At 40.9% G+C, this 19214-nt stretch overlaps 1 protein-coding gene across 23 annotated transcripts in view; it reads right to left on the reverse strand.

Annotated features, from left to right (window-relative positions):
* AFDN (afadin, adherens junction formation factor) overlaps positions 1–16807 on the reverse strand; it is a 123061-nt gene extending 106254 nt beyond the window's left edge. For 22 of the 23 annotated variants that reach the window (XM_050315634.1, XM_050315622.1, XM_050315630.1 and 19 more), the window contains exon 1: positions 16308–16806. In XM_050315634.1, the coding sequence (XP_050171591.1) occupies positions 16308–16424 (117 nt within the window). In that variant the 5' untranslated portion in view covers positions 16425–16806. Of the gene's footprint in view, positions 1–16307 lie in introns of all 23 variants that reach the window. The other variant, XM_050315621.1, reaches the window with a different exon arrangement.
* Positions 16808–19214: the final 2407 nt, after the last annotated feature.

A 19214-nucleotide genomic window follows, 5' to 3' on the forward strand; every position in this document is an offset into this window, starting at 1 on the left:
GACTTATTTTGCACATTCCACTGTGTAGTTATGACAATGGAGATATGGTACAGGTCTAGGATCTGCATCATGTGAATTTGTCACAATGCTGATTCTAGAAAACAACTTAATTGAAACTGAAGATTTTTTTTTTCCTATTCATTGTCAATAATGTCATGCATCAAAAATTCTGAAGTAAGTACCCATCCTCACTAAGAGTACCTGACTAACAATAATTCATTGCAAAACCTATATGGTCTTATGTCTGCCCGTAATGAGTTGCTTCCAAACTGGAATCTGGATATCCAGAGCAGTCAAGATGATTTGTCCTCCACAGACAGCAGGGTCAATCATGTCACTGACAGTACTTTTAACATGTGAATCCCTTCATCACCTTTTAGGAAGAACTTAGTAGTTGTCAGGTAATCACTTAATATCTGAAAGATCTGTATGCCCACAAAATCACATGGATGAGTCCCTCCATTTCACAACTGTAAAAACATGGATCCTTGTCATCAGAAGTCTAGAAATTCTCAATACAGAATGCTTTGACAGTTGCCTGTGTGCCATTTGTATCAGTTTCTTTTCAGATTATTTTATGCAATAACTGAATAATCTTTTCCTTAATGCTAAGTGCTCCTTACCTGAGCACTGAAGAACTAGAAGAATGAGCTCTTGAGGTTTTATATGTCACACAGAGAACAGTTGTTTTGACTTCAGATTTGTACCTTTCAAACACATAGCCAAGAGACCACACACACTTCAGCTCCTAAATGCTACAGAGTCCAGAACAACTTTTTTATTAAATTGACATACAACAGAAATTAGGAATAATTAAATCGATCAATTAGTCTGACTTATTGTAGGAGACAGGAATCACATTTTTAGTCATTTGTCTTGAAAACAAACTGCCACAGTTAAAAAAACAAACAAAAACCCATAAAACATTTGTGCCTTTGCAACTGAGATAAGTGACACCACTATACGTATTGTCTTGACCAACCATAAACTCGTCCTTCTCAAGAACTTAATTACTAATGGTGTCACCTCCACGAGGTCCTCAGCCTAAAACTTCAAGCTGTATGTCTCAAATTGCTAAAGGTAAACAAACAACCAAACAAACAGAAACAGAACATCTTTTTCCCCAAAGCCAAATTTTTCAGAGGTTCTACTGAACAGCAAAGAAGTATAATTTTCTCTATAAGGATATAGATGTCCATTCTGTATGCTGTTCTGTTTGAACAGACCCATACTAATAAAGACAGATTTATTTGCAACATCAGAGTCAGAAATGGTAATTCCAGTATTCATTTTTAAGCTGTGAACAAGAACTATTGACCTTAGACATTCAATTCCTCCCTGTGCCACAGGCTACCCACTCTTCATCATCAGTCAGGTTTACGCAGCTAAGCAATGAAAATTTTCATACTTTTTTCCAAGAAAAAAGTCATCTCCAGATTTTGACAATAATCAAGCCCAGATCAGATGTATTTTTATTAAAGCAAGGCAGGTTTTTTTTCTGGTTAACTAAAATTTGTTCACTACTTAAGATTCAAACCCTCTGGAATATATTTCAGCTTTATGAAAAGAATGCTCAAAATGCTCTTAAGTTTGAAAATACAATATAAGCCTTTCAATATATCAAAGTAAATTTCATTCTGCAACTTGCAGCATTGAAGTTTTCTATAATCTGCCTCAGACATCCAGAAAATATATACTTTTTTTTAATGTAGAATAACAAAGTGACAAGTACTTCCTATGTCATAAAAAGTAGCTTTGCCCCATGAACTCGCTCATTTTACCTTCAAATGGCACATTTGGTTATCAAAGAGTTATGCTTTTAAAAGTGCTACCAGTTCTATTTTAAGGATATCTTTTAGAAGATAACAAATGACTGGTTTTATTATGTAGCACTAGTTAACAAAACCGGTCTCCACAGCTGTGTTAATAAGAAGTTCCCAAAAAAATGTGTTTGCCAGTGTTCTGTGCAGGATTTCTGATTTTCAGCAAGTTCTGCACTTCTGCCCAGTAGTTACTTTTGCAGCCAGTGACATGGTTTGTATGTTTAGTTAACTCCATTTACAAAATTCCAACCTTAGATTTATCATCCGTTCTTGGCAAAAAACTACCACAAAAATGAAATGGTTGCTTACTTTCAGGCATTTTCTTCCTCTGAAACACAATTCTATCAAATACCCTTAATTTTATCCTTATCAAGGAGCCGTCATTTCAGCGGCACATAGACCAAGGACAAGTTACAATACAAACATTAATGCAGATGATTAACAGGACTATTTCGAGTTTAAACAGGTTCAGATTACAAAAGCATTTAGTAACCTAGTTTGGCTTACTCAGACATTAAAACATAGCTATTGAAAGCATAAGTGATACTACCATGCAAGATTTCAAGTATACTCTGACTCAAAGTGAAACAATTCAGGCTTTAACTGCTGATATTACCCAAAGAATCTTTGCAGCAAATCAGGATTAGCATAGCTGAAAGGTTACACCAAAGACAGGTCTATCATTAGTGTAGGAGTGTGTCACAAGAACATGAGATGACCCAAAAAGAAAATTCTGTCAGGAAGCAAAGACAGCAGTATGCAGAAGTGGAAAGGAATTTAAAAATCTAAGGAGTCTCCAGCTTCTTTTCCTCTTAATTAACAACCAATAGTATCTCCCAGTGTAGTATGTATGCTGACTAATGTTTTGTTTCTCTACTACTGAGGACAGTAAACTTTTCCACGCTTATTCGTACAAATATATTTTATTCGTATAGAAATGGAAAGAAATGAAACAAAGAACAAACCCCAAACAAACAAAAATACATGCACATTTCATATACTCTTAGTTAACACCATATTATTTGTGCTGTGTATTTTTTATTACTATCCACAATGAGAAGCAAGATTTCCTTAGGATTAGGTACTCAGAGTAACTTGTTTAAGAAGATTTTTCTTTTTAATTATTATTGGAAAGCATTTGGGGATTTTGAATTTCTTTGTATTCAGTATTCACTTCAAAAACGTTAATAAAACATATGTTTTGCTTCCTAGCAGTCTGAATACCAGAAAGTGATAAAAGGAAATTACTGGGGAAAAAGTTGAGGCTGTTCACCTTGGAGAAGAGAAGTTTGCATGGAGACCTCATAGCAACCTTCCAGTATCTGAAGAGGATCTACAGAGAAGCCAGAGAGGGACTCTTCATCAGGAATTGTAGTGACAGGACAAGAAGTAATGGGTACAAACTGAAAGTGGGGACATTTAGGTCAGAAACTAGGAAGAAATTTTTTACTGTGACAGTGGTGAGACGCTGTGACAGGCTGAGCAGGGAGGCTGTGGATGCCCCAACCCTGGCAGTGTTCAAGGCCAGGTTGGATAAGGCCTTGAGCAACCTGGTCTAGCAGGCGGTGTCCCTCCCATGGAGAGGGGGGGTTGGAACTAGGTCATCTTTAAGGCCCCTTCCAATCCCTTAACATTCCATGATTCTAAAGTTGGAACTTAAGTTACCTATTTACTGAAATGAGGCAGTCTCATGTATATTTGGTATATAAGTATTTCTGAAACAAAAAAATAAAACCAAAGATGAAAATGATTCAAGTTTTCTATGAAGATATGAAAGCTCCTTCCCATCGTATGCAGATACCAAAGATGGGAAAAGGACATTCTTTGCTATCCCATACAACTCATCTTAGGATTTAAACCAGGGGTGGTGTGAGGGTGCTGGTGTATGACATCCTAAGTGTGATTAAGTCCCTCCTCACCATACCTTATAAGGTGAAATCTCAAATTCACATGACCCAGCAAATAGTAAACTGCATCCGCATATAAAAAGCTCTTTCTGGCTCTGTAGTAACTTAATTTTACAATGAAGTTTTCCAACACATTACTTCATGTATCCACATCACTGTTTTCCCACATCCCACCGTCCTGCAGACATTAACAAAGTGAGAATGCTAGATGTCTTTTATATAAACACAAGACAGCTTAAAAAGAGGATACAACTACATAAAAGTGCAAGTTAAGTATGATCTAAATAACGTCATCTTAGAATCACAGAATGGCTTGTGCTTGAAGGGACCTTAAAGATCATCTAGTCCCAACTTGCAATTTTGTTTAATAACCTGCAAAAGCACTATAAACAAACAAACAAACAAAAATCAAGTAATATAACTCAGTTCCAAATATAGTTGATTGACCATTGACCACTTTCAAGAATTAAGATGCAAAACTGCTCATTACATAAAAAATAAAATCACAAAAGTTCTACCTACTAAACTGGTTTACATAGATAGTCAAAATAAGGAAAAACTCAAACTACCACGTTATTTTGTACTGGCATATATAAACAGGAAAGCTCAGTAATTATAGAAGAAAGTCCACTTGTGTATAGCAAGTAAGCAGCTTTTCCCAATACAGGCAGTAAGTTTTAGCAAAACCCAAACTTGTCTAAGTTTTTTTAACTGACCTAGATTTCATGTATGTAAATATGAAAAGAAATGTTTGAAATAAACTAAGCACCAGTTCAATGTCATTTAAGTCAGATGGGCATTGAGAGTAGGGAATAAGGCAGAGAAAGGGCTGACCAAAGTTTCTGAAAGCCACAGTAAAAAACAAAATACAAATTTAACTGCTACCATTCAGTACTTGTGGTTGCTGTAGAAGTCACTATCATCAATACCACAGAGACAGAAGACAATCAAAGACTGACAGTTCTGTGGCAGAAGACAGAACACCACAATGGCAATCAGACGGCAGTAATGCAAGAAAGGGTCAACACTCACTACCTGCTTGCTTTCTTTCAGAGGTGCTGAGAGGTGGGTAAAGAAGTAGCTGTAGAACAGAGTACCTGCGTACATGTGAAAGTATTCATCCTCTCACAGCTGCTGAGGTGGAAAAAAATTCAGACTACTTAGGCATCTATGAGCCATGCCAAAGAACAGTGCTCTTCAATGTTTCACTTCATAAATTAAGAATATAAAGGTATCAGAAATATGACAGTACCTCACTCTGCTTGCAGACTTCTACTGATAATGACATGGTATTGAAGACAGTTGACACTAGGAAACAGGCATGCGTGTCAAGGATCAGAGAAACTGTCCTGGACATTTTGCACCATAAAGAAACACCGTTCGTCCTCAGGATTTGGATAAATTTAGCTCTACCTGCTGAGTACCATCCTTTGAGGTGGGTAGGAAGGAATTTTTTCTCTTTGTGCAAGATTTCCTTCTCAGCAGCTAAGGAATTCAGTGCAAGGTTAATCAAAAAAACTCAGCTTCTACCTAGTAGGTACCCAGAAGAGAGGATACAAGCTGAAAGCTGATTAGAAGAAGAAATCCCCTCAAAAATAAGGAAAAAAGTATCTATGGTTATAACGGTATAGTAAGCAAGAAAGCACTGCCTTAGAAGAAAACCCCACAGCCACCACCAGCACAGGGACTAACTGGTTATAAACAGGTCCGACTGCAAGAATATCCACTCCAAACTCTGAAGGCCACATGGCAGGTGTAGAGGACTGGCTGGCTGATCTATAATCTCATGGGAAGCTTCTGACAAAGCCAGATAATCATAAGGCTGCTCCCAGGGTCTTTCTGAAGCAAATGGAGGGGGTGAACACATTTGAAGACTTCCAAAATTTTTTGTGCAGGGGGAGTGGGGGAGGAGCAGGGAATGCAGGACAAAAGGCTTAAACACAGAAAGGTTTACTGAGAGAGCTAGATCACTGCATTTATAATTATATACATGAATACTTATGAGCATCCATACACACAAGAATGTTCAGAGACCTGGAGAAAAATGTGAAACATTGAAGGTAAGACAGACACTTAAGGTAAGTGCTGAGTTTCACTAGGTTTTCACATATCATCAGTATCAGAATGTTGTACAATACTTTTGCTTCACTACATGACTGTCTCACATTGGTACTGTGGTACCAACTATTGTGTTGCCACTTGACGCCACCCAAGATGAATGAAGACTACTTTGAGAAGGTAAAATCTTCAAATTTGGCTAATCTCTCACAAATTTGATGCACTGATTTTCTCAGTTCAAGATTAATCTTAATGCAGGTGAGAAAGCAAAGCATGAAACAGAAGTATTGTGGAGCTGTAGTAAACCACAAACAATTTAATTTCAACAGTAAGAATCAGTAACTCCTTCAGAAATACTAATACTCAAGATACTGTATCAGAATGTTATGAGATTTTGGTGATTACTGCTTCAGAAAATTCTCCTAGAATTTTGACCACTGTAAAATTCAAATACTGCAAGTTCATGACAGATCCTACCTTACAGGCCAACTTTAATCAAAAGCTACATAAAGACAGGCAGAAGGTAATAGAAAACTAGATTTTCTTACTGTAAAGGCTCTAGGAGAGAGACAATTTCTCTCTTCTTTGACCTTTTTTTCTCCCATTAAATGTCCACAACACTTGAGAGAGACTTCAAACCTAGCTCAAGTATTGACAACTTCCCAGAACTGTAATAATTTCATCACTTTAGCACAGTCAGGTCTTCAGATGCTGGTAGATGGCTTCAGTGGATACACCAGCAGTCAGTGCATAAAATTACTTCATTTTTCTCCACCCCTCCCCCTTTTTTTGATATATCAATCTATCTGAAAACAGTTCAGTTTGCTATAGGCACAACAACTTAATGTATTGAAATAGTCCTTGTTGTGCTATGGCAACAACGAAATCTTTCATGTAATACTAGATACAGTTTCAGTATTGCTGGAGATTTTATCGAAAGTATTACAATACATCTCTTACACAAAACAAAGAAGGGCCTTGTTAGAGCATTTCACTGATTTTCAAAGAAGGAAACAGTTGTTTGGCTTTGTATTTTTTTAAAAGGCTTCAACAAAGCTGAAAATTAGATTGCAAAATATAGTAACCTTAAGTAATTTCACTTTTGAGTTTCTTCATTATACAGCAAACACTAGACATAACAGGCAAATCCATCAAAACCAATCAGCAGGATTGAGCAATGTTTTCATTAGTAAACGTTGTCTTTCCATCACAATTTTGAGAGCTTTCCCTTCTCCAGATATGAAAACAAACTAACCCAGTCTTTCAATAGCCAGAATACATACATGTGAGTGTTAAAGAACTCTTAAAACCTCCATTCTGCCTACACTGAAAACAAGTAATAATCATGTTCAGTAAGACTATCACTTTAAGAGGAAACAACTTACATGTTTCCTAATAAAACACCCAGCATTCTACAAGAAATATGCAATGCTTGGCTATGGTCCAAATGTAATAAATATTATCAAATTATACATGAAAGGTGAATACAAACCAGATTTCAACATAAAACAAGTGATGTTACGAAGACCATTTAAACAATGCAAAGCTTTCTAAAACACAACCTGGTACAATTTGGTTTGTTTCCAGGTAGATATTTTCCTGTCCAGGAGGACTCTGCATCACAGAGAGCACTGTCCTGATACTTTTTAAATTAACAACATGGCATAACTGGTTTTTATTAAAATTGAAAACAGCAACAAAATATTTAAAGGGCCCTTTTCAAGTTCAAGATGATGTACTGCTCAAAGCAGAGCACCTTCTGGGACATCAGCAGGAACGAGACCTTCTCTTGTTTTACTCATTGTGGAGGGTTTCTTTGTTCTTTGAACTCTTGCTCAACCCTAGGTTATCCAACAGCCACCAATCTTCATTAAGAAGCGGGATTCTGATTTTCCACTGGGTTTTGTGAGCAATATAATATACACGAAAAAGGGTGAAACTCTGATTAAATCGTGTATCTTGCCTGCAAGAAAATACAGGTGTGCAGACTGACAGGACAACTCCCCTAAAAAGAGAAAGCTTTACTAAACATATATGGGGTGCTTGAAAAATCTAGGCACTGAAATGTTAGTTCATAGATACTGCTGTGGGCAACATACTTTGTTGGCCAAGTAAATACTGTTGCCAGACAACTCATTCTTTCACTTTTTCACACTATAAAGGTGTTCTCACTACACAGTAGAACCAGATACTGAGTCATGCCCTGGAACACAATTCACCAAGGGGAAGCCTTAAAACAGTTCATCAAGGACCTATGATCTAGTACTGCGTAGTGAGTTGTTGCAAGAGCTTTCACATTCCTGAGTTTTAGTTACAACAGAGTCCAAATTATCAAAGTAGCAATAAAACTAGTGAACAAATAAAATGAAAAACCCCACGATGAAACCACTGTTTCAGTTTGCCACCGTTCTATAGCAACTAGTACTGTATTGCACAAAACCTATTCCAAAATATTTACCCAAAAGTTGGCCTGGCATTAGTCATCATAGTCAAATGGATACTCAATTTCCAGTTCCACCACAAATTAGCATGTTTTCTAATGTCCTTATATTTGAATCGTTATAGTGAGATATATATATATATATATAGTGAATCGCTATAGTGATTCAAATGTATTTTATACTCTTGGAATACATGAGTAAATTTAGAAACCCATTTATATTTATTTTTAAGATAACACCAAGAACCATTTAATAAAAGCTTAAAATTGTCAAATTTGATGATATGTGATTTCTGCTCTTCATTGGAAGAGGCAACATGAGCAATCTTACAGAAGTGTACATGGCTTCATCAGTACAATCACAAACCCTATTAACAGACTCTTCTATTTATGTGATAAAATTCTAAGACAGATTACAAATATGTATTGGAGTTTAATTTACATTTCCTTGTATTCCATTTGCACTTAAAACTAACACTCTGATCTGCTAGATGACAACTCTAGTCCTAAGACTTTTTCCTGTTCTTTCAGGATTCAAACTCTAGTCATTACTTCTGGAAGTATCTTTAATCTACACCAAGATGGTCCAAGACAGACCAGGGCAATAAAGAGCCCTGTTCTGCTCAGTGTGAAGAGAAATTAAGAAAGCAGTATCTAGACAGAGGGCATCTTCATAGGAGATAAGAATAAAGGTGGAATCAGAGGAGGTAAGAATATCTATGATAAAAAACAATCCAAAGAGGAGCTGAGCAAAGGGTCTAATTAACAAGGGAACACACAAGGGAACAAAGCAGCTATAGAAAATGTAATTAAATATAACATATAATAACAATCAGTTGACAACCTTGAGGCTAATACCTGTAACAGAAGTCAATGACCATAATCCTGAAGCATTACACAAAATGGTTCAACCAAGTTACACATACCTAACAAGAGAAAACATAAAAGCCACCTAGAATAAGAACATATGAGCAAAAAAAGCAAGTGCTAAAAAAATATAAGCAATGAACACTGTCCTTCGTGTTAAAGTAGAATTTTTTAGTCTTACTAGAGAGCCAAACTAGACAGTAATGAAAGGCAGAATTGCAATTTGATGACTGAGGGCAACCAATTACATGGAAAACTTATCCCCCCACTGCAAAAAGTTATGTTACAACCTTGCACATTTTCATTGCACAGAAGTGCACAAGGCACAGCACAGTCCGGGAAGAAAGCTTGAGTGCTACTGCTAGATCTGAAGCACAGAGCTTTATCTCTGTTGACTTCAGTTTTCATCTTTTATTATCAAGTTTCCAGACAGGAACAGTTACAGAAATGCAGTAAGTTATTCTTATTAACAGTTAAAGACCTGAGGGGAAGGAGGAATCTCTGCAAAAAGTTTAACTAGAATTATGAGCCAAGTCATGCATGCATCCAGGGCAGCTATCTAATACCTAGTTTGGTTTATCAATCTAACAACCTTAAATGCAGAAATTAACACGCCCTATCATTTGCACAAGATAAAATGAGCATAACTCAATACATATTTTTTAAGTAAATATTTTTCCTAGCCAAAAAGTCTTGAAACATCAAGGATTACCTAAGTAGTGCTTTACTGAAATACACTTCAGAAAAGGCTCCCCATTAGCATGAAGTTTATTTTGAAAGACAGAGCAAACAGTCCATTATTTATCTGGAATATCTGCTAAATTAGCCTTCTCTTAAGTTTATCATAACATTTAGTTTATTACTTTGCACTGTGACTTTCAATTCCACCTTCATCAGAACCACTGGTCAAAGCAAGAAGTTATTCTTTATGCATACTCTGAATTTTGCACAGCTACATTTATAACAAAGCAACTGCTCAAACAGATATTCACACAAAGATGAATTCAGAGGGGGTTCTTATGATCTATATCCTTACCACAAAATCCAGTTCATTTCAACTTTTAACACCTTTCAGTTAAGTTTTCGTTTTTGTTACCGCCTTTAGATGACAAAAGCATTTAGAGACAAGGACAAAATTTCATGAATTACAAAGCTAGGTTTTTCTCAAAAATCATAAAAGTGTGTTCCATTCACATTGTTTTAACCTCTTTGAAAGAGAAACAGTTTTGCAGAAAAAACACACACTTGTGCAAACAAAGCAAATCCCTAACGTGTCCAGAGGACTGGGGGCGGGGGGTGTTTCAACTGAAAAGTAATGCTTGTCAATGGCATTTCAGTCAGGGAACAGACTCACACATCCAGAGGGAATTCTTAAAGCCAGTATGTCTGAACTGTATGGACCTAATTAGCCACTAACTTAAGAAATAACTTACATAAGGAATATTAAAATCATGGCATAAAATTTCTTCCTAGAATTATTTTCATGGCATTGTCTGTAGACTATGGTCAATATTTTGATTCAAACTTCTAATTGTTACTGTCTAGAGAGCAGTTAGATTTCATTTGTGAAGTCCAACTACTCATTTTTACTCAGTTAAAGTGGTCTCCAAATAGTCCTTTTGATGCAAATGAGCAGACCTGCCTCCCAGACTTCTTTTCTCCAACCATTTCAACGTGGAACCAGAGCTCAACATACTTGGTAAGCTGCAATTTTTAAGCCCGAACCTCTAACTAGTGCTCCAGTGTTTTTATCTCTTGAACTGTGCCTGTTTATTGGTAACAATTATTGAAAAATATTCTATTCACTAAAAAGCACAGGCATGAGTCCTCAGGATTCTAACCACCTTTCCAGACTGACTAAACATTAAACATTTGTTGCAAAGAGAATTTATTTCCCATATCATAGGTTTAGCAAACTTAAAGGACAGGATTTTCAGATATATTATCAGGTTTCTTAAGGTCTATACAGCATGAAAAGTTGCACTTGCTAAAACTACTGAAAGCTGTAGAATCCAATGTCTGAAGAAGGCACAAGCATTTCTACCATTAAATTGACATTTTCTTATCTCCAGACTTGCATTTCCACCAGTAGTATCACCCATAACACAATAGGTTCCCAATCCTTAAACACAAGTCTTCTTTAAAAAGTCTCAGAAACAGATTTTTAAATGCTTATGCATGAACAACTGTGTAGATAAGAATCCGCAGGGGGTTAAAACCTAAAAATTCTCATTTCTTATTGCTTTAACTAGATTTAAATAACAAACTTGCATAACTACCATGGAAAGTCTATAAGCTTATGTCATATCAGTCTTCCCTGTAACACTTAATGAACCAGAATCAGATCTGAACCCAAAAGGTAAAGAAAAAAATAGCATCAACTCTAAAATATCCTGCCATCCAGTGTACTGTACATTTTCTGTGAACAGATTGTTTATTTGTATTTAAAGCCAAAGAAAACCATTTAAAACATGCTGACATGACCAAACATATGTAACAGCAGAGCACATAGGTCAACATAACAAAAAACCCCAACAACAACAACAAAACTAACACACCAAACAAAAAACTCTCATCCTCATTCTGCAGGGTTATGTCTAATACCTTGTTGCTGAGCCTACACAGGTTTTTTCAGACAAAAAAAAAAATCAAATAGCCAACAAGACCTTCCAAACTCCTCCTTTTTTTTTTTTTTAATGGCCATTCAAAATATAAACTTTACCAGTAGAGTTATTCTCAATGCAAGGCATGCTATTTCTCAAAGCTTTTTACCTAGACCTTTCTACTTTTGCTAATACATGGGTATATTAGATCAGTTTAGAACAGCATTCTTCATCAGGAAACAAAACTACAATAGATCAATGTTTCTGACAACAATCCCCCAGCTCTTGGGTAGTTGTTATAAAAAACCCACACTTGTTCTAAAAAGTGTCTGTCTCAAAAAAATTAAATGCAATTCACATTCCTAACCCAAAAACCATGTTTAGGAAAAACACAGCACTCCTCTTCCTCTCACATACAGTTATCACATCACACATTAAAGATGAAACCTTATTTTGCCATCAAGACCAACAATAATTATAAATAGTACAGGTATGGCATGTTAAGCCAACAAGTCTGAAATGCCTTCAGGGGAACTTCAGGGAAATACTATTGTATTCTATACAATAGTGATAAATGCACTAGTTACAGAACTTTTTCATTCCTTTCTCTCCCCCAAAACACCCATATGCAGTTATTTTATATAATCAATCACTTAACTCAAGTAACCACTTTTAGTAAAGGAGAAAATAAAAAAATGTTAAACTGTATAAATGCAAATAATTTCTTTCCTACAAGGTTCTGAACAACTCTATGAAGTTGTTACAAATTCATGAATTCAAAATTACTCCTGTTTGAAAATTTTGGGTGCTATAATCTCCCAAGACATAAATCAAGATTAAAAAGGTCAATTTATCTCCTACTGGAAAAGGTCTACCTTGTTTTACTGCATTTCTATCCTTGACAAAACAAACAAACAAACAAACAAACAAACAAAAAAAAAGAGGGGAAGCAAGGGAAAAGCATCCAAAAAACTGGTAATACTTGGAACAAAGGCAAGGGGAAACAATTAAAGAAAAGGGTTAACATACTGCTTCATTCTGAATATGACTGTTAATTTATCTACAAACAAAGTCATGATTCATCCCACACTTCCTCAAAAACTTCTGTATTTTTTTCAGACTTGTCAAAGTAGGCAGCTGCCTCACCAGTTAAAATAGACACAGTAAAGCTTAATCAAGTTTATATCATGACCAGTATGACAGACATCTTTAGCAAAGGTCTGGACCTAGCACCACTCCTGACAATGTTAAGAGTTTAAGCTGCTGCTAGAACTTTAGAATTTTGGGTTTGTTCATTTATAAGCTTCAAGCCACAGAGCTTCTCTCAGCTACTTTCTGAATAAAAAATAATTTTAAAAAACCCTTCAGAATCAAAATAATGCAAATTAACAGATTTCTCTGAACAGCAACAACTGTTAGAGAAAGTAAACACTTAACAAAATTAAAATTACCACTTTGCTCTCAAGCATGAGTCCACAAATGGCTTCAGTGAAAGCATAAATGAAGATATGAAATTCTCATTCCCAAGAAGTCTTCAGTCTTCTTCACATAGGATACAGACTGAGGAACACTCAACTCTGAGCATGTAACAAAGTTTTAATTCCTGTTTTGCTGAGGAAAAGCAGCACTGAATGACTTAGTTAACTGTTAATGACAAAAAACAAGAAATAGTAACAGAACTCAACAATTTGCCCTATCCAAGGCTTTTGCTTTTCAATGTCTTAAAGGCAACATACCTAAAGAAATAATTTGTTTTTAACTCTCAAAAGAGTCAAGTAAAGAAGTAGATCTCTAATCCCTTAGGACTAGTCTACCCAATAAAATATTAACAGGAATTGAAATGGATTCATTTCATGAACCCCTTCCCTGAAAAAAAACCCACACATTTAAACTACTTCCAAAATACTACTCTACCTTAAAAACAGTCCCATTTTACACTCTGCAGTGAAGTGATGAGGGCACAATGGAGTTGGAGCAATTGTGTCTCACCGAAGCAGGTTTGTCTCACGTTTCAAACTAATACCAAGGTACATCAGTTGGTCACATGCAAGTACTGCACGTGCACACGTACTGTCACTGCCTAAGCAGTCAGAACTCTCGTCAATTTACATTAGATTTCCCTTTTCTTTACCAAAAATATAAATCTCCCTGAATCCCTGTTATTAAGGAACTGATTACCAGCTCTGGAAAATCCTACTCTCTCTATTTAGGAAAGTTAAAAGTCACTTAAATCAATTATTTTCTCTGAAGAAATTCCTGGAGAATCACTACAAGGCATCAAGTCAGCAGCTCCTGGATGACAGCTTGCAGTACGGGCACGTGCCAGCTGCAAAGTTAACCCAGGAGGCCAACAACCTGGACAGTTTAAAATTATTTTTGACCCAGCTCAGGCACATAAAACCAAAAATCCTATCCAGGTTACTGCATCTGCACAGATGCCATGCTTACTGCAGTCCCTACAATAAGCAAGATGTGCCTTATGGTCAAGCTGAGCCTGGAAAAACAGGGAAAACAACAGAGAATTGTCAGTTCTCAAGCAGTCTAGTAAAAGCGCTTTCATTTAAGCTGATAAATAGTACACATGTGAATCACACCATCATCTGGGTTGAAAATACTGCCAAATTTGGGTCAGCTCAGGGAAAGAGTGAAAATAAATGTGAACATTCAAAGTGTAATTATCTGGAAAGATAATATACTTTACCTACAAACTGTTACCTGCTGCTAGTTTGATGTAAATGCACCTGCAGTCTTATCAGACACTCTTAGAACTAGGAAGCTAAAAAGCTCATGCATTCAAGGAGATATGCATGCACCTAATTTTTTACTATCAATAGTTCAACTGAAATGTCACCACTGATAGGGGTAAGTAGGCTCCTATACAGTTTCAGAGATTTAACTGCAGAAGTGTAGAGCAAATGCAAGTAAAATTACTTTTTCTTTTCATAATAACTATAATGAAGCTCGTAACTTTTGTGCAAAGTCTACTAACTATGACAAACGTGCACAGCTGACCTAAAAAATGGTACGATTTTTTAAACTACTTACTAACAAAACTACAGCAGCATAGTCTACCATAAACAAAGAAAACAGGCTGGAATTAGAATGTACTGGGAATGGACAAACCCATGAATAAGACAAAAAGCTCAGCCACAGGCAGTTAGCAGTCAACCTGCAGTTCCAGAAAGGTTGTGCTATGTTGTCAGACACAGTCACGAAAGGCTCCTTCACACCAGCTTCAGCCCACTTTTTTGAACAAGCGACTGTCAGCCAACAGCGATACTGACAAAACCTAAGCATGGCAAACAAGGAACTCTAATTATGATAAATATTGCAAGATGTAGGAAATAATCACAGGAAACCCTCATCTTGGTGTTCAAGAAACAGTCTGCAATGAGCAGAACTGAAAACACACAAAGCAATTCTTTTCTAGCTACCGGAGTTAATATTTTTAAAACTGCTTTCAAGACTTTTTCGTGGCTCTAATAGTCAGCACCTGGGTGCAGAAATAAGATCAAGCTCCAAGAAAGAGCTAACGTGATTTTTCAGAGGCTTTTGTTAATAAACAACCAGGACCAGGGCCAGGTCGAGAGCAAGTGTGAATTTCCTCCTTTTCCCCGGGAACACTCACATGATCAGCCTCCACCCTCTGAGCAGGGAGCCCGCTGTCACACACAATCAGGGCTGTAACCTGCCTCCCCAGCCCTCCCCCCCCGCCGCTTTCAAACCAGACGCACAGCACGAACCAGCCAAAGGGAACATGACAAGGGGCAGCGGGAGGGTGTGGTTTGACTATTACATTTTTTTATTTTTTTTTGTAAAGAACAAAACCCAGCCTCTCTCAGCCATCAGAAACACCCATTTCATTAGGAAGAAATTACCCGCTGTGTTTTTCCAGTACAACATGTGAACTCAGGACTACGAACCTGCTCCTGGTATTTACTTTAGGCGGCGGGCTGGCAGCCTGCAGGCTCGGAGAGCCAAAGCGCTCCGTCCGTCACGCCCTGGGAAAGCCACCCCGGAGATTGCACCAGCGGCCCGAAGAGCCGCCGGACTACGGCAGGTTGCTTTGTAAGAAGCGCCTTCTGCACGGAGCCGAATAATTAAAGAAACAAACAAGCCTGCCAACAAAAAAAGCGCCCAGCGCCGGGATTCTCAGTCCTCCTCCTCCACCAGCCGCCTGTCGGCTCTGTTGAAGTCACAGACAGACACAAAAAGAAAAGCCCCCGGAGGTACCCGGTTTCGGGCTGGGCAGGGGGTCTGCTCCCGTATTTTCTCCCTTGCCCGCCCCCTTTCGCCACCTCCAGCTCCCCGCGGGTTTCTCGCCTGCCCCGGAGCCGCCCGTCCCGCAGGGCAGGGCCGGCATGTGCCTGCGGGAGGAGGGGAGGGCTCCGGCCCTGCGCTCCTTTCCTCTGCCCGTCCTCTGCAACCTGCCTTCACCCGGGCAGGGCGACGGGCCCGACTCTCGCTCCCCGCCGCAGAGCGGAGCCCCCTCCCGGGCCGTGCCCGAGGGCGGCGCGGGGGGCCCGGCTGCCCGCGGGGCGCGGCCTGGCCCAGGCGCGGTGTCTCACCGGGCCGGCCGGGCGGGGGGGGCCCCGGCGGGGTCGCTCACCTCGGTGGGGTCGCTGATCTCGAACAGGTCCAGCCGGTTCGCGTTCCAGTGGTTGATGATGTCGGCGAGTTTGCGCCGCTCCTCCTCCCGGCTGCCGCCGCCGCCGCCGCCCGACATCCTCGCTGAGCCCGCCGCCGCCGGGGAGCCGAGCCGGGGCCGGGGCCGGGCCCTCTCCGCCGGGCCCCGGACGGAGCGGGGGGTCCCTCAGTCCCGGCCGGGCACGGGAGGGGCCGGCTCTCCTCGCGGCCGCTGCCGGCACGGCCGCCGCGGAAACGCCCCGAGATCGCGCCGCCGACAGCGATCGGCCCCGGCGGACAGCGGGGAACGAGAGAAAGAGAAGGGGGAAGGGCGGGCAGGGGGCGGGGATGAGGAGGAAGGATGCCCCGAGTCGGCAGCGGCCGCTGTGTCTCCCTGCTCGGCAGCGCCTGTGGCCGCTCGCCTGCCCTGAGCCGAGCGAAGGCGCCGCTGCCGCCGCCTTTCTCCGCCCCGGTATCGCCCTCCCCTCGCTCGCTCGCTCCCTCACACACCGGCCGTGCGCGCCCCCGCCCGGCCGCCCGCCCTCCTCCTCCTCCCCCTCCCGGGGCGTGTGCGCGCCTGCGCGCGCTCCCGCTGCCCGTCACCTCCCGCCGGCGGCGGCCGCGCGCCTCCGGAGGGCGCCCCCGGTGTCCCGCCCTCCCGCCCTGTTCCCCCGCTCCCGCCGGCGCGGGGAGGCGGCCGGGCCCGGGGGCGGCCGGGCTGGGGCGCGGCCAGGTGCGGCAGGAGCCCCCGCACGGTGGCCGGGGACACGTGGCGGCGTTGGCGCGGCGGGGGCAGCGCGGCAGGGAGCAGGATGCGGGATGCCGGCAGGAGGCCCTTCGGGAGCGGCAGCGGGAGCCCCGGCTGCGGCCGCGCGGGAACCGCGGGCGGGCGCTGGCACCAACAAAGGGCCGCTGCGGCCGCGGGAACAAAGACCCCGCGGGCGGATCCCGGCGCGGCCCCGCCGTGGCCTCCCCGCGCTAAGGCGAGCGGGCGAGAGGCTGGGAATGTCGCTGCTTCCCAGCCCTCCCTGCCCGCGGGCAGAGGTCAGGGTGCACGCCCGGGAGGGGGCTCCGGGTCAAGGCCGGCGGCTCGCCCCGCGGCCCCAGGTCGCCGCGGTGTCTCCCGGCACAGCCACAGGAGCGACGCTCCGCTGCTGCCCCGGGCGCTGCCGCGTTCGATCGTGTCTGTGGAGTGCTTTGGGAGCGCCGCGTGAAAGGAATTGTCTGAACAGGCTGTATTGACAGGAATGTCCACAATTCGAGATGAACCTGAAGCTAAACCATCAGATACGTTTTAATGGATTTTGGATACGTAGTTTGTCTGTGGTTTCTCACAAAACGTGTCAGTTGACTGTAAGAGGTATTGCCCATTGTGTAGGCGCTGGAATCCAGTCTAGCTCTGGGGGTTTGGCTTTGTTTTTCAAGCCGCTGAAGTAGTGCATCCCGAGACTTCAGCGGTCGTGTTTGTTGTGCATTGGGCATCCTCTGAAACGTTGTCCTTGGACAATCCTATTTGAACTCGGTTGTCCAAATCTGTGTCGTTTTTGGTTTCTTCATGTGGTTAAAAAGGGGAAATACTGTTTCCTCTTAGTGTACCTGGCAAAATATTTCAAGTTCCTCTTTGCTGAGGGAGTTCAGATGAGTGTTTTTTCTGATGAAGTTTTGATTTGGCTGGGTTATTGGAAGAAGGAGATTCCCCAGAGGCCTTGTCTACATTAAGCAATTAAATTATTGTTTTTATCCAGCAGTATTGCTTCTGTATAACTACCTACCAACAGTTCTGGTTTTACGGGTGAAGGTCAGTCACACTTTTGCCCTACATATGTAACTGTGCCATATTCAGGCTCTACAGTTCTAAGGATGGAAGGGATCCGATTTTTTTGGGTCCCAGACTTTGGGAGGTGTTGAAAGCCCTTCTGAGAGGCTTCGAAGAACCCGGAGGTGGGGGACTCAAAACCTCAAGTTCTTGTAATGCCATCATACTAAACCTATACTGTATTCCTTTTAGAAGAGTAGAGAAAATGAAAGAAATAATCATAACTCTTATACATTAAAGGGTGGGGGGAAATATGCTGATTTTTTTTCCATATTTAGAAAGTGTGTGTTACTAGATAGCATTGGATGTTCTGCAGTGCCTGCCAAAACCATGTAAAATCTGTGATGTGATAGTCCACAACCCAGGCAGATAGCTGTGTGCCCTGTCACAGATGACATTTGCAGAGTGGTGTTGAGTTGGATTCTTGGCTCTGTCTGGATATTGGTGAAATGGGACTTTTCAACTCACAGGGTGAGAAACAGTGAGTGGATTACTTTAGGATTAGAAAGGAGACTTTTAGGTACAGGGTGTGCATAGATCACCATTTTGCCGTTACAAGCTCCATAGATAAAATTAGTTTTCCTGGGGAAAAGAGGTGCTTGCTGTGGGAAAACTGGCTACCAAAAGTAGTTCATTTAGCATTGCTGGCATGCCTGGGTTTTCAAATGCCGAGGAGCACTAGGAATAAAATTATCACTGTACTGGACCCACACGGTATATATAATCAGCTGTGAATTTCTTTATTTCTAATTTAAGTGCACCTAGTCAGAATTTTTAAACTATAGCTAGACTCCAGACTGGATACAAACAAATCCTTCAAACTGAGCAGAATTGGAGCAGGCTAATAATGTTTAGATGTCACTTCTCAGAAATCCCAAGTGACTATTATGTATTTCTGTGTGGCAGGAGCAATGGCAATGCTATTGATGGTCAGATACCGCTGCTGATTAGCTCATCCGTGACTGGACAGTTGAAGCAGCACTGAAAGGAACCAGGCCCTCTTGTACCTGCTGAACAAGTTGTTGCCATCAGCAGTCAAATGACAGCAACTTTAGTACAGAATCAGGATTTCAG

Source organism: Myiozetetes cayanensis, unplaced genomic scaffold (genome assembly GCF_022539395.1).
Source record: "Myiozetetes cayanensis isolate MyiCay16 unplaced genomic scaffold, myiCay2020 scf2-11, whole genome shotgun sequence".
Lineage (NCBI taxonomy): Eukaryota > Metazoa > Chordata > Aves > Passeriformes > Tyrannidae > Myiozetetes > Myiozetetes cayanensis.